The sequence below is a fragment of the Brassica oleracea genome, chromosome C7, assembly GCF_000695525.1.
Source record: "Brassica oleracea var. oleracea cultivar TO1000 chromosome C7, BOL, whole genome shotgun sequence".
Lineage (NCBI taxonomy): Eukaryota > Viridiplantae > Streptophyta > Magnoliopsida > Brassicales > Brassicaceae > Brassica > Brassica oleracea.
Window position 1 is genome coordinate 28,382,344 of NC_027754.1, and position 15,242 is coordinate 28,397,585.

Here is a 15,242-nt window from a genome sequence, read left to right on the forward strand (position 1 = left end):
AAACGTATTGGAAAATAAAACCAATCCCTAATTACCAATAGGCCTTGTTTGAAAAGAGTAGAAAATTCCAATAAGAATCCACTGCCAAAAAAACATATTTGGATTGCTTAAGAGGTGTGCCACGTGTCCTATCTTATCTTGCTTATGTGGCATAGCGAGAAAAGAGAAAAGCTTGTTTTATTATTATACTAGTGGTATTCCGGCGCTACGCGCCGGATTTGTATATTGTGTTTTTGAATGAGTTGACAATGTGTTTTCGATCCATTTGATAGTAGTTACTGATAATGTGTTTGTTATTTGTCAAGGGTAGATCGTGATTTGTATTTGTTAAAAGATATGTTTTTATGTATTAATTTTTGTTTCGGACGTGTGATTTCACTACTTGAGTTCCAATATTATCTATTTCTGCAAATGATTGTTTATTTGGTTAGTGGCAGAAGTTCAACATGTATTTTGCTACGTTTTTGTTTTCTCTGGGCTATCCTCCTCTATGTAATTTTCTGAATGATTTTTTGTGATTATGTATTTGACTGAGAGCCATGGTGGCTGATGTCCCACATTCTTTTAAATCGTGGATGCCCTAGGTCTTGCTTACGCACCAAATGAATTGTAACTTAAATCCATCACTTTTTAATATGTCTAATGAATGAATGTGTACTATGCTACTTACCATTGAGTTTATTTTTTAATTTCTACAATCACCATTCAGGAGATATGTATGACCCACATTTTTCACCAAATATCAATTGTTTAGGTAGACCGGGGTTAACATTACTTCACTGTATTTGTGATTGAGTTATAGTTATAGATTTGAAAGAGAATACAATGATTGAGACTGATGTAGTAATTTTCCTAGCTGGTGCAAGTTCCCTATGATCGGTAAGCCATAAGGAGAAGGTAGATGCCGACAATATGCTACTTCACGGAGGTGTTAAAGACAGAGACGAGGAAGATAAGCTTTAGATGCCAATTCAAATTCATACTTGTAACACGTTTCAATTTTGTAACTTCATAAGCGATGATGATGAAGTAGAGCTCCTGTATTTATATGAGCAAACCATATAAAATGACATTCAGTTTATTGTTTCAGAGCAAAAATATTTTATATTTGTATAACACAATATGGTAAACTTCCTATTCTGAACAAATGTTCAAAATACAACAAACATAAACCGGTACACTTTGACCGAGCCATGGCTGAAATCACAATAACAAAAAACCTTTGCTTATTTGTTCTTTCTTATACTAAAATCTTAAAAAGCTAAGCCGTCTCTTAAAGAGATATTAAATCCTAGAAGCATTTTCAGATTCTTAATTAGGCTGATTGAATGACAGCCTTATACATTACAGAAGTGGCATTCAACGTTGATCGTTACGAAATGCAAAGACTCACTACTTTCTCATCAGAGCCTTCATCATCCTCGTCTGATTCACTATTCACTTCTTCAGGCTTTTGCCTTTGGCTTTGAGTCAGCCTTGACAACACTCGAAGCAGCAGCTCCAGCACTTACATTGGCAGTGCAGTTGAAGGGACCTCCACTTCCTCCTCCTCTTCTGAGTCAGAAGAAGAGTAATCCTCAGAAGAAAAGGAATCCACCTATTCATCGAGGTCGGGCGTTTTGTAGCCAATGAAGTAGACACTTCCTCTCACCAAGGAGTGGGAGAGTTTAAACTCCTTCTCAAAGACCAGATCGAAGCTGACCTGAGGAATCTTCTCCTCCTGAGAAAGAGTTCTATTCACAAGCTTCTTCCCAATTAACAGTCACATACATGAGAGCAGTTTCACCCATCTTCCTATTACCAATACATGCTTACATATTTAAAAAAAAAAAAAAAGTAAAAAACTGTAAAGAAAACCAATCATGAATCTTTCAAAACTGTTAATAAGGGTATTTGAAAGCAGGATTGAGATGGAATAAGGTGGTGAAAAGAGCATCGTTGTTTGTATTAAGCTTTATACCATAAACTCTAATGGAAACATTTTGTTTCTGGTAAGGTGAAAAGGAAGAGACGGCAACACTAAGAAGACGGAGATTTAATAAAAAAGACTTAGTTTGGGCTGATACGAATCTAGACCTAGAGAGCTTTAAAAGTCCAAATCAATAGTATAGTTTGTAAGTTTCAGGGATTGACTGAAACGTGGCGCAAAACGCCCGGTCTCCAGAGTGATGTGGCAGCAGAAAAAAAGAGGTAAGTCTACTTTATTGTTATAGATAGATAGATACTAGTGGATAGCCCGTGCTACGTGCAGAGCGGTTGTCTGTTGTATTTATAAATGTTTTGTTTATGTTATATTTGTATTGTTTCTTTGTGCGAGTTAATATTTCTTCATTGAATTATTATTGTATATATAGTCTATTGTGGATTAGGATATTCATTATATGTGACAATTGGTTGTTAAATATTATTTGTTTGTGTGTATTGAAGTTGTTTTTGTTTGTTGTTGTAGCACTCTTTATAATAATTTTAATGTTTCCTCATCTTTCAACTTGTGTCCATTTTATATTTTCATTTGTTTATATATTTATGTACATAATTGTTTTTCAACCTTATGTATTTTATAATGATGGTGAAATTATGTGACATATATTCACAGTTGTTCTTCTTATTATAAATTTGTTTTGAATTTTAACTTAAGCAGTCTAACCAATATTTTACCTCAAGGTAAATATATGTACATTACTTAGGATGCAGTTAATGCATCTTATTTCTTCAGCTGGACTATTAGGAAAACAAATTCCCCAATCTTGAGGTTCTATAAAATACAATTTAATTTTAAATCTGAAGTAAGTTTCTAGTTTAAATCTTAAAGCAAGATTTTAGTTCAAAGCAATTAATAATATACAGAATCAACTAAAGGATCATTTTCTAATGGATTTCCCTGAATGAAGTTGAAATACATATAATCTTACGTTTAGATTTCTTAATAGCTTTGACAATTAGAACGTAGTTGCAATTATTGCATTAGAAGAACAGCAAACAACCATCCAACTACATAAACTGATTTGAATAGATTATGAACTTTGGTTAGAACTTTTTGGTTGACCAAATTTCTTTAGAATCATCATCAAACCCAAAAAGTAGATTTCCATTCTTTCGTATTGATTCGACTTTTTTTATTGTTTGTAACTCTTGAAAAACAATAATGAATTATAAATGAATAATTTGAGGGAAAGTACTTTGAAACTACGGTTAAAGACATCTAAGCCTAAAAGATAAAACTCTATTACGTAATTATATGTCATTATACTGACTTGACTTTTTTTTTAAATAAAATTTTATTCTACCCAAAAAGTGATGTAGTAAAGTTATTTCTCAAAAAAAAAAAACATACCAAAAGTGATGTAGCAAATCATTTTATCACATTTAAGATTATTTATGAGAGCTTTTATTTTTTGTTATGTATCTACGTATAAAATTCTGAAATTCAAAAAATGAAACCATTTGTTTTGAAAGAGAAACAAACTTGCAAAAGAAAGAGTTATTCTGTAAGGGAAAAATAGCAGGCGGAATAAATGAACCCGGATTACACTTTGTCACGATGAGTAAGACTTCTAATCATTGCTCGGGCCTGGGCGTTCGGTGGTCCGTTCGGTTTCGGTCCGGGTGATTCGGATTTTCGGATTTTTGGATTTTCGGTGTTATACTCATAAGTACCATTTGGTTTTTACTAATTATCGGATTGGGTTCAGTTCGGTTCCTTCCGGGTTTGGTTCAGATCGGATTTATCCAATGTTTAAAATCGTTCAAAAAGATATTTTTAAAAACCTCGAAAATTCACCCAAAAAATTCAAAATATATAAATTATTTACAAATCTAATTAAAAATTAGTTAAACTATCTAAATTAACTAAAATGAATTCAAAATAACAAATAAAACAAACTACAAATATATTTTGAATACTCTAAAATATTTAAATCACCTTAATATATATAAAAACATTAACATATTTAACTAATTTCGGATATCTTCGGATCCTATTTCGGTACGGGTTATAACCAAAGTCCAAAGTAGTAAGTTCATAAGTCTCATTCGAATATTTTTGTAAAACAGTTCGGATTCGGTTTCGGTTTTTCTGGTTCGGGTTAAGGTCAGTATTTCGGGTTGAGTTAAAAACGCCTAGGCCTAGCTCAGATTTTTAGAAAATAAGATGATCTAGCTAGTTTTTTTAAAAAAAAGTGTTAAAAAAAAGAAAATGATCTAGCTAGAGGAAGAATACATACACAACCCCTTTCGTGTCTCTTTTCTTTACATGTAAGAAAACGTGTCCAATCTATCGTATTGACTACGTAGTCCCAAACATCGGTCTAGTTTGTGGACATTTTTCATGTTTCTGAGTTCATGGTAGTTTGATAAAAAACACGAAGAAAAATACAGATAAAGATTTGAAGAAGAATAGAGTGAGGTTCTCTCCTTCGAGTTTCGTCTCTTTAGGTTCAAGTCTTTACCTCAATGCTAGTTGGGTCACCTATCTGGGCTCAGCAGGATCGAGTTGGCTCACACCGACAGTCATAGAAGAAGACGGAGAGACTTCATAAGCAACAGTTTATGAGCCACCACTTGTTGTGATTTTGGGTTTAATGGGGCTCGAAGAATGAATCTCTGTGCGTTGGTCATTCCACCACTAGCCGGAAACGCCTCCAACTCCCAAATTATTTAGCATTGAAGAGATTTTGGCTCGTGATCACTCCACCCAAACTCGAGTAGTAGAATGAGACACTGCTCTGATAGGAGGTGAAATACTGGTATATGTTGTTGTCTCCAACAGAGAAAGAGCTTGTTAAATCGAACTGTTTGGTGTACATATCTGAAACTTCTCTTCCGCGAAACTCACATCACCGAAGTAGTCATGTCCCATGTTGTCAAAAGAGTTGTTGCAGTACCGACTCAGATGCGTTGGCGGCTGAACGCTGGGTCTGAAATAGCGTCAGTGCGGTGTGAGGCGTGGTGCATCGTCCGCCTTCCTGAAAACACCTCGCTTCAAGTCCTCAAGGCGACAACCCCTCAGGTGGAGATAGCTTCTAGCCTTAGAGTCTCCTAGGCACGCTTCTTTACACATAGCATGAACCAACGTCGAGCTTTTGTTTGGTTTAGCTATTGGCTTCTTAAGATAAGTCTTAGCAGTATGACGTTTCTCGGAGGTGCTATGCAGCTATGGATCATCTCCTCTGGAAAATTCACCTTAGCTCTATCACCACAGATCCTGCATGCAACTACATCATAAGCTCTTGATTTTTCCTGAGCAGTGTTGAATGCTCCAAGCAATTATCGAGAGTCTTTTCTGTGATCACAGATCTCAGCGGCCATTTTCCCCTAGGGCGCGGCCTAATTCTATTTACTGATTCTTTCTCTTTCTCTTGGAAGATTTCTCACTGGATTTCACAGTTTTGTTGTCAGAAACTGAACCTAATGGAGTAAAATCACACAATATCAATCGATCATATGATAGACTCAGAGAGGAAGGTTGAAAATACGCATAAACAAAACTGCATGTCTTAGCGAGTAACATGATTTGGACATATTAACAACACAATATAATCAACGTAGTAACAATACAAAAAAAAAAAAAAAAGTAACAAAACAGTTAATATCAACCATAGACTTGAAACAGTAGTTGACGTTAAACACTGAGTAACTTTGAAAACAAAGATCTTGAAGATATAAAATCATTTCAATTTTTTTTGATATGATCATATAAATTTAGAAACGTCAAATAACTCCTTTACTAATTGATAGACTGTAAATATTCCGAGAAATAAAGAAAGGCTAATAAGCATATAGTAAAAGAATAAATCTATAAAAGGTTGAATGTGAATTACTGGTATATGTTGTTAGCTCCGATATTGAAAGAGTTTTTTACCATTAACCGGTACCAGTTCATCAGAATAAACCACGTCTGGTGGGCTGCTGCGTAGACCAAAGAACTTTGTATTTGACACACGCCCATAACGAACTTGGGATCATATCTTCTGTATATAACACATCTGGCGTTTCATCAAATAACGAGATTAGTCTAACATCACCTTGCAAGAGACAGAGAGAGTTGTTCTGGTTTACCTTCATGAATTCGCCATTTACAGGACACCACGCCAATACGAAACATGTAAACAATATATGAAACCAGTGATACAAATTAATGTGGATACCGAGAAAAAATAAGCTTCCCCCAAAGGAGCCTTAGTACGCCTCCGGTTTCGACTTGTCAGCATCAGCCAGAACTTCACATGTAAATCACCAACCCAATCCAAATCAACGGAAATGAAAACTCATGACGAAATATATCGAACTTTAAGAATGACGACATGGAAATTCTAACCTATGGTCGTAAACGTGACCAAGCCTTGGACTTGTGCATTTTTTTTTTGATATCAAGACAATGGCCGGAGCATCACTAACCTTCAGATCCAAAGTTCTCAGCCCCTAGTCACCAGACTCCCATCCAGGACTTGAAACCTGATTTTGATTTTCAATCGTCAATCACAGATGCGGAAAAAATGAGCAAATGTAAATTCTTTGTGCACGCAAAGAACTAAAATAAAAAGTTTACTTACTGATAGCCATTAATAAGAATCTAGGATGATGATGAAAGCTTCTCCTATCAAAGACTGAAACTCTCCGCCATGAAACCCTAACGATTTGGTATCTTCTTTCCCGGCGAAGATGAGAGAGAGAGAGAGAGAGAGAGAGAGCCTTTTGATATGATATGTCAGTCTGTCTACACCAACCTGCCTTCAACTCTGAAAGAAAAACTTGAGAATTCGCCATAATCAACGCTGAGAGAGTGTTTAGTCGGAACAAAGATTGTAAGCCACTGAATTATGCTGAAGTCTCGATTCGGGCTCATATGAATACTGGATGAAATGGGTAACGAAGACAGGGAAGATGGATGGTTGAGCAAGAACTAACTGCTTCGATTGAATGACATTACTAAGCACAATTACTTAACATCCGGGAAGTGGAGGAGGATAAGCGTTATGTAGAAGGTTTCAGACAAGATGTCGTCTCTGGAAACATAAGAACACAGAATATGAAAACCCTAACAACATGTGAGACGCATAAGATAAACGATAAAACCCATCACATTATTCATTTGAAGATGTAGCCCACAATGAAAATCTATACGAAAAAGCTCCTTCATAACTTAAACAGATGATGACAGGTGGTTCAAGGAAAAGACAGAAAACTCAATTTTATTGTTATATACTAAGGGTATTCGGGGTCAGACATTTTATTTTTCATTGAGTTCAATTTGTTTATTTGTTCCATTTGTTAGTTGTTAGTCATGTATTCTAATCTCTTTTTATTGGTTTGATAATAGAAATAAGATAAGTATGTGATAATTGCACCAAAGTTTTTATGCTTAAACTTTGAACATAATGTAAAGTTGATGTTCCAAAGGTAAAATAATGTAAATGGGCTTTGGACATCATCTTAATGCATTTTTGTCTCATGCGGAGCTATAATGGAAGAGACTTTTAATAATGGAAGCGATGCAATGTTTTTTTTGTTTACTACTAATTGTTTAATACTTGCCTTTTATGGTTTTATCTTAAACAGATATTTGATAGTATAAGTTAACATATAAGGGGGTAATAATCGTTTTTCTTAAATAGAGTAAACAATAAATAATTTTTTTTATTTTTTTCTTGATAGAAGTAATGTAATTTACCTTTGGTCTTTAAAAAGTAAAGTAAACAATAACATAATTTTTTATCTATGAGAAATGTAATCGGAAAATTTCTCCACTCTTAGAAAGTAGTAACAATTCTTACATAGATGGTTCATGTTTTGGAGGTCGCAACTTCGTGGAGGTTTGAGTCTAGCCATGTTGTTTAGATATATGTCCTTCAGAGGAATACCGTAAACACCGAGTGTTTTTTTTTATCTTTCTCCAGCAAAGGTTGGATGTAGATAGTGTGTTCCCAGTCAAAGGTATCTAGGATCTTTTTCCCCTCTTTGATTTTTCCTGTGCACAGCAGTAATAAACCACAAAGGTATCCCTCATCGTATTTTCCATAAGTAGAATGGCGTAGATGATTGAGTGCTTTGATTGATTTGTCATGGAAGAAAAACTGATTTATTTCCTCAACATAGTGTGCTTCAGGGTTGTTGTTTTCTAAGCATAACTTCATTAAGTGTGTGATGAAACACCATCCTCAGTACAGATGCAAAATATTCTACGTTCAGGTTGTAGAAACAGGATGTGGGCGCCATGACAGAAGTGTCTTCAACTGTCATAAGATAAAAAGATCTTGTTGGGTTATTGGTTTATGTATATTTGTGGATTGATTTTAGGCATCGGTGTTCAGTTTTTTATTCATTTCTAGTTCTTTTTCTATTTCTAATTTTTCGGTTATAGATATATAGGAATCATTTAGTTTCCGATGAAATTTCGTTTGGATATGGTTCAGTTATTTCAACTTTTATTCGGTTTTGGATAACAAAGTTTGGCTTGGTATCTGATAAACATACTAGTTCCTATTAATTCCGGTTCGAGTAAATTAGATAACAATGCTGTTTTATTTATTTATTTTCTAAATGACGATGTTCGTTGTTATATTCGAGAGTTGGTTGTTGTGGTTACAGCTTGTGTTAATGGAAGGGGGTAAACAGTCCATCTAACTATATATTTCATAGTTGAGTTTTTTATTTGTGTTATATTTGTAGTTTGTAGTTAGTTTTGGTAGAAGTGTATTTTCTTTTACATATTTCTGGATATAGTGTCCGAGATTTTATTGAGTTGGCTGGTGCTTTTGTTTAATGTTGCAATTTTTCATGAAAGTTATTTAGCCATGGTTGGCAATTTGACAATAATATTGATGTGAAGCCTGGATCGAAGTAGTCCAACACGTTGATGGAATTGATTTAAGAGAGAAGATAACAAAAGTTCCTCAACTGAACTAACGTTTAGGTACCATGAGAACATAGACTTATGTGCTATTGGCTCTATTTTTTAAAAAATAATTAATTTAAGTAAATAATTATATTTTTATTAAATATTATTATTTGTTTTCTTAACCTCCTATCTTGGAGAGTTAAATGAAAAAAATCAGGAAAAGTCTGTTTTTTTTTATTCTTCAAATGTTGAACACAACCAAGGTTGTGCTTAGCATTGAGTTTTGACATTGCAGAAACTTTAGTAACTAAATGACTATTTTTATTAAATATTATTATTTCTTATCTTAACATCCTATTTTGGAGAGGAAAATAACAAAAGTCAAAAAAATTGTTATTTTTTTCTACAAAGGCTGAACACAACCAAAATTATGCTTGGTATTGAGTTTTGACATTATAGAAAGTTTAATGACTTTAAATAAAAATTGTAGTAACTTGAATGAATTTAAATAAAAATAAAATTTTATAGACGACAAAAAAAAATATCTTTTAGTGAATTAAAAAAAGGAAAAGTGGTTTTGAGTGTTGTTAGAAGTGAGCATCATTTGATACCAGTTTTGAGTGTTCTTAGAGTACTATTTTAAGAAACAGATTCTTAATTTTGTAATTAAAAATTAAGAAATTGTTTCTTATATTTCTCTAAGAACTCCGTCCTAAAAAATTTCAGGATAATGATGCTCTTAGAAGGGTTAGAGCCTTTTAAATTAATAAATCTGATTGGATTAAAAAAATTCAATTTAAAGCCTTCATACTTTTGAAGTAAATGCGTTTAATGGCGCTTGCAAACATATCTGTCAGTTTCAATTTTCCGCCACTACAATCTTCTACCTCTTCCACATTCACCATTTTAATCTCGCTTAGGCACCTCTTCTACTGATTCTTCTTTGGCAATGAATGACTCCGGCTACTCTATTTGATCCAATGATTAATATATGCCCGCCATCTCTTGAACATTATGGTTTATCAACAGAGGATAGAGATTCAAGGGGAAACTCTTATCAGGTGCAAAAAGACCGAAGAGGTTCCTCAGTTCTTAAAGTTTAATGCCACCTCTAGCTTCAGAGTGATCTCTTTCTCTCTCTCTCTCTTGCTCTTACAAAATTCTAAAACATTGATTTCACTTGAGAGCATATGAAATTTTGTGCGAAGAGCAAAAAGATGGGAGGGTTTCTGGAATCAGGCTACACGCTCATTAAGGAACAAAAACGAATATTGGAAATAAAGCTTGCCAAGGAATACATGAAGAACATTGACAATTAATTCTAAACACAACGATTTTTTCTTGTTCTCATTTTTAAAGTCTACTGATAAGTTAAAACATGACTAACTCGCGCTATAGAGTTTACTTTTACCAAAACCATGAGCATTGGAATCTAAGAAGAGGAACTGCACAGTACAGAAGCAATTGAAAATAGGTATTTTGTTAATTTTGACTGCAGCGATCCAAAATTTGAAAAAACAATGTATACAACTTTTAATAAAAGTTAACAAAGGCTCTTGTGAAACAACTTGCAATCTATATTAGCAGAAGCTTCCCTAATTTAAATTGTATTTTTGACCATAACAATACCAGTACATAATCTTTGGAGAACTCGTTGGAGTTCTTTACCTTCTTGCCATGCATGTCCTACACATACACCTACACCTATATGTTGTATGTATATCACGACTCTGTAGTTGAGTGGATAAGGATGCTTGGCTGCAAAATTAAGTGAAAGGAAAAATAAACATATGAGTTTAGAGACACTCTTCTCTATGCTATTCTCAAAACCTATGATGTGAGCAAGTAATCAAACCATATATGATAACTGATATGTGTCGTGTAATGCAAGCGAACACTAATTTTTTTGTGTCTGCATGGAAAATGGAAACGCCTAATATAAGCAATGAATCTTACCTTGTCGAGAGAACTCATGTGGGTAATCTTCAATAGCAAGTAGCCAATAACAAAATCTGCAGGCAATGTCGCATGGTTCTTCTGTGCCATATCGTCCATAGCTTCTGTGACCTAGAAGTATAGCGAGCTGAAAGCAATGGCAAGGGTTGAGACTATCGGTCCACCTGCATGATGGCATTATAGAGATGTTAGTTAAACATATATAGCAACAGACAGTCATTCACTCCAAAAAGGCTTTGAAACAGATCAATATCGAAAATCATTTGTTCAGGATCAATTTAAAAATCAAAACACAGAGACACTGTTTTGTGTCTAGGCTACAAAAAAAACAGAATGAGCTGAAAAGCGTGATACATAAAAACATAATTTGAGTTTATAACTCATTACGAAGATATTGTGGACATCTCTATCTACTACACATGACTTTAGTGTAAGAATCGCATTCCCTCTCCTTAATCTGACAGATCCCTTCTCTTACTTTTATTTCCACTAAGTTAGTACATAGCTCCTTCCTTGAGGATGTGTTCGAATGTGTAGAGGCTACGCACGGTGACGTAACCTTGGATGAACGGTTTTTGTCATGAGGAAGATGAATCAAGAGGAGGGTGAAGCTAATAAGATGCGGTTTTATCGACGTTAATGCTTGGGTAAATGGATCTACTTGCGAAAAGATGTAAAAGTTACAGAGACGTTTCTAGGATTCAAGATCCCAAGAATCGTCGTTTAAAGGCAGAAATTGTGGGTGAAGATTGACCAAACCCTAATAACAATTGGGCCTAAGAGAACAATATTCCAGTTAACAAATTTCATTGTTTTATAATCGTAAAAGAGTTAAAAACAAGATGCCAGTTGGCGCAAAATACCCCTATCTCTTTGCTGATGTGAAGGCATGAGAAAGAAAGTAAGTTTACTTTATTATTATACATAGATATATATAGATAGATAGATATATAACATATATTTTTGATTTTTTCTATATGAAGAAAGATAAGGTCAAAAATATCTAATCTAAGAAAGGATTACACCTTTATCTTATTTTACTTACCTCTTTTATATATGCAAATACAATTCACTTTTCACAAATATGATCCTTTGCGATTTATTACCCTAAATGGTTTAAACAAATACAATTCACTTTTCACATTTTATTTAGGCTCTTATATATAACTCTATTCACTTTTCACCCATGTAAGCCTTCTCTCTCTTGCTATTTTGTAGAATTGTTGTTAATTTGAACTCCCCTTCTTATTTTCTCCCTTAAAGTTATTACCATTACCCTAAATCCCTTTCAAACCAAACATATTTCAAGAAACACAAAAAGAGAAAAATATGCCTCTAAGCAACAATGTAATAGGTTGCATAAACTTCATTGCCGTCCTCCTCTCACTTCCGGTCATCGGCGCCGGAATCTGGCTCGCTATGGAAACAGTGAACTCATGCGTCAAGATCCTTCAATGGCCAATAATAATCCTCGGAATCTTGATCCTCCTAGTGGGTCTCGCTGGTTTCATTGGAGGGCTCTGGAGAATCACTTGGCTTCTCGTCATCTACTTAATTGCAATGCTTGTTCTTATCGTACTTTTAGGTGTTCTTATCGGATTTATTTACATGGTTACTATTAAAGGCTCTGGTCATCCAGAACCAAGTAGAGCTTATCTTGAGTATAGTCTTCAAGACTTCTCTGGTTACTTACGTCAAACAGTTGAGAAATCTTACAAATGGGATAGGATTAGTACTTGTTTGAGTACTACTAACATTTGTCCTGAACTAAACCAGAGATTCAGTGTGGCTCTGGATTTCTTCAATGCTCATCTTAGTCCCATTCAAGTAAGTATCTTCCCCCCACCCCCCTCCCTTTATTTAATTTTTTTTTTGTAACACTTTAAATTTTCTTCTTTACTTAGCTATAAAATAAATCACTAGAAAAATGCAAATAATTTTTGGTCTTATGACTTTTTTTTCTTTTAATCCTCCAAGTTTCGGGCAATTCTAAGTTCTTGCTGCATTCTATGCATTTGGGGTTTTTGGTCGTCTGCATTTGTTTTTTTTTAATTAAATGATTTTCCTTGTTCCTTGTTATTTAATTAGTTTTGTAACTTCATTTTGTTTTCGGTTTTGCGTCCGTGTGTCAACTCGTTAATCGAGGAAAATATTTGTGTAAGTAGAATAACAAGAAGGTATGGGGTGAAATCGAATAGAAATGAAAAGAAACGGCGGTAATGAAAAATGTATATAGAATTGTTGCTTTGCTTGTTAGATTTGTCACCAAAAAGATTGAAAGTATATCTTTTTCTAAAAAAACCTTCAATTCACTTGAAAATATCAAACGTTTCTTAATCAAAGAAAGAGATTAGGGTGTAATATGAAATGAACGGCCAGGACAAGAACGGATGGATGTATTATTAAAATTACAAATAGACATGATTCTTAGCTTTATAGACATGTAAACTGGAATTTTTTTAATTTTTGACTAAACAAAAATATATCCCTAGTTTCAAGATTCATCCACTATGTGCACTTAATCAATCACATCTAACAGTTGACAAAAAAAATCAATCAAGTCTAACAACTTTCTACCCACATATTTTAATTTTAATTTAAATCTAACATTCTTTATTTTACAGTCTGGTTGTTGCAAACCCCCAACAAAATGTGGCTTCACGTTTGTGAACCCTACTTACTGGATAAATACGATGAATGGGTCTGCAGACATGGATTGTCTACAATGGAGCAATGTTCAAAACACTTTGTGCTACAGTTGTGACTCTTGCAAAGCCGGTTTGCTCGCAAACCTCAAGATAGATTGGTTAAAAGCAGATATCCTTCTCCTTTTGGCACTTATCGGTCTAACAATCGTTTATATAATCGGCTGTTGCCCTTTTCGAAACTCGAAAACTGAGGGTTATACTGATATATGATCGGGAAGAGAAGTTTAGTGGCAAAACTGTGGTGACGTTTTCGTCAAAAAAAAAAAAAAACTGTGGTGACGTTTATTAAATTATAGTTTCAATATAAAAATAAAATTTTATTAAATAATTGGATTTCCTGTCATTTAGTTTCTTTTATGTTTTTGCCAATGCAGTCTTTTACGTTTCCAATCAATATACCTCGCAAAATAACAATTAGCGACAAACATCTTTTTCATCTTTTGAATACATTTCCAACCGTAATGCAAAATTTTGTATATTGTTGTTAAGTTTTATTTATGTATTTTCAACCATAACATAAAAATAATATTATATTTTATTAATTTTGGTTTTAATAATTTTAATACATAGATTAATTGTAATTTATTAATGGGATTTTTACTCAAAACAAAAAGTCAAATGAAAACTACACTATGACTTTTTTAGAACTTTCATTTGATCTATTCAACCCAGAAATCTCCTATATATTATTTGAAAATTATTTAAAAAGTTGTAACTTTAAGTTTGTACTAATTAAAAAGAGATTCTGTTTAAGTGTCACTCAATTAAGATGACAATTTAGCTTACGTGGCAGCTTAGAAATCAATTGAAAAAAATATTGATCCAAAATCCAATTACTAGATAACATTATATTAACCAAAAATATAAGTGTGTATTCTTTCCTTAAATAAAAGCTACATAATTATCTAATATGATTAACATATATATGACAATTAATGATTATGAATAATAAAGATTTGTTAACAATTTTTGCATCATTCCTCATTTTTTTTTTAGTTTTATATTATTGAAAGAAATTAAACAGTCATATTAACCATATAATTAAAAAATAGATTTTTTCTTATATGTTATATTTTGAATTTTTTTTAAACGACTTTAAATTACAAAAAAAATGTTAAAAATACCATTTGAAAATTTTGTGACCAATGGCTTAATTTTGTTTGTTCTAACAAGATACAAATGATCATGCAATCGTATTAATATGAATTTTTATTTAAAAGATATTCATATGAACAAATATATACATATATATATATATATATATATATATATATTAATATCGTTTACATTAAACTATGTACCATTTAAAAATACATAAATGTGTTAATTTGAAATTTGCATTGAAAGAGTATTTCGACCTTAATATCTTAATTTTGAAATTTGCCTAGAACTGATATGAACCATCATCATTTTCTCAAATGGACCTAGAACAGTTTTTAATGATTAACTAAATGGGTCACGTACATAGTAAAATGTGTTTTGGTTTAAAAATTATTGCATACCCAAAATCAATATGAACCATCATCTTTTTGCTTAAAATTTTGTCACAATAAAAATATAGGGTTGGGCAAAAAATCTGAATCCATAAAAACCGAACCAAAGCCGATCCAAAGATTAGTACTGGACTTTAACCAAAATTGGTTACATATCCGAAAGGGTTCAAAATTTTGGTATCTAGAGAACCAGAACCGAACCCGATCCAACCGTAATATTTTAGGTATCCAGATATATCCGAACAAGAT

The 15,242-nt window shown here is 33.1% G+C and overlaps 1 protein-coding gene across 1 annotated transcript; it reads left to right on the forward strand.

Annotated features, from left to right (window-relative positions):
- The first annotated feature begins 11,997 nt into the window (after positions 1-11,997).
- LOC106305291 (protein TORNADO 2-like) lies at positions 11,998-13,727 on the forward strand. The gene is made up of 2 exons (XM_013741672.1): positions 11,998-12,619; positions 13,417-13,727. Exons 1-2 carry the CDS (start codon positions 12,122-12,124, stop codon positions 13,708-13,710), a joined length of 792 nt encoding a protein of 263 aa, XP_013597126.1. The 5' UTR covers positions 11,998-12,121; the 3' UTR covers positions 13,711-13,727.
- Positions 13,728-15,242: the final 1,515 nt, after the last annotated feature.

Excerpts from the sequence above, each read along its gene's own strand:
- LOC106305291 (XM_013741672.1), top strand. The coding sequence starts at position 12,122 with ATGCCTCTAAGCAACAATGTAATAGGTTGCATAAACTTCATTGCCGTC. Across the intron at positions 12,620-13,416 it reads CTCATCTTAGTCCCATTCAA|TCTGGTTGTTGCAAACCCCC; the intron begins GTAAGTATCTTC and ends TTTATTTTACAG.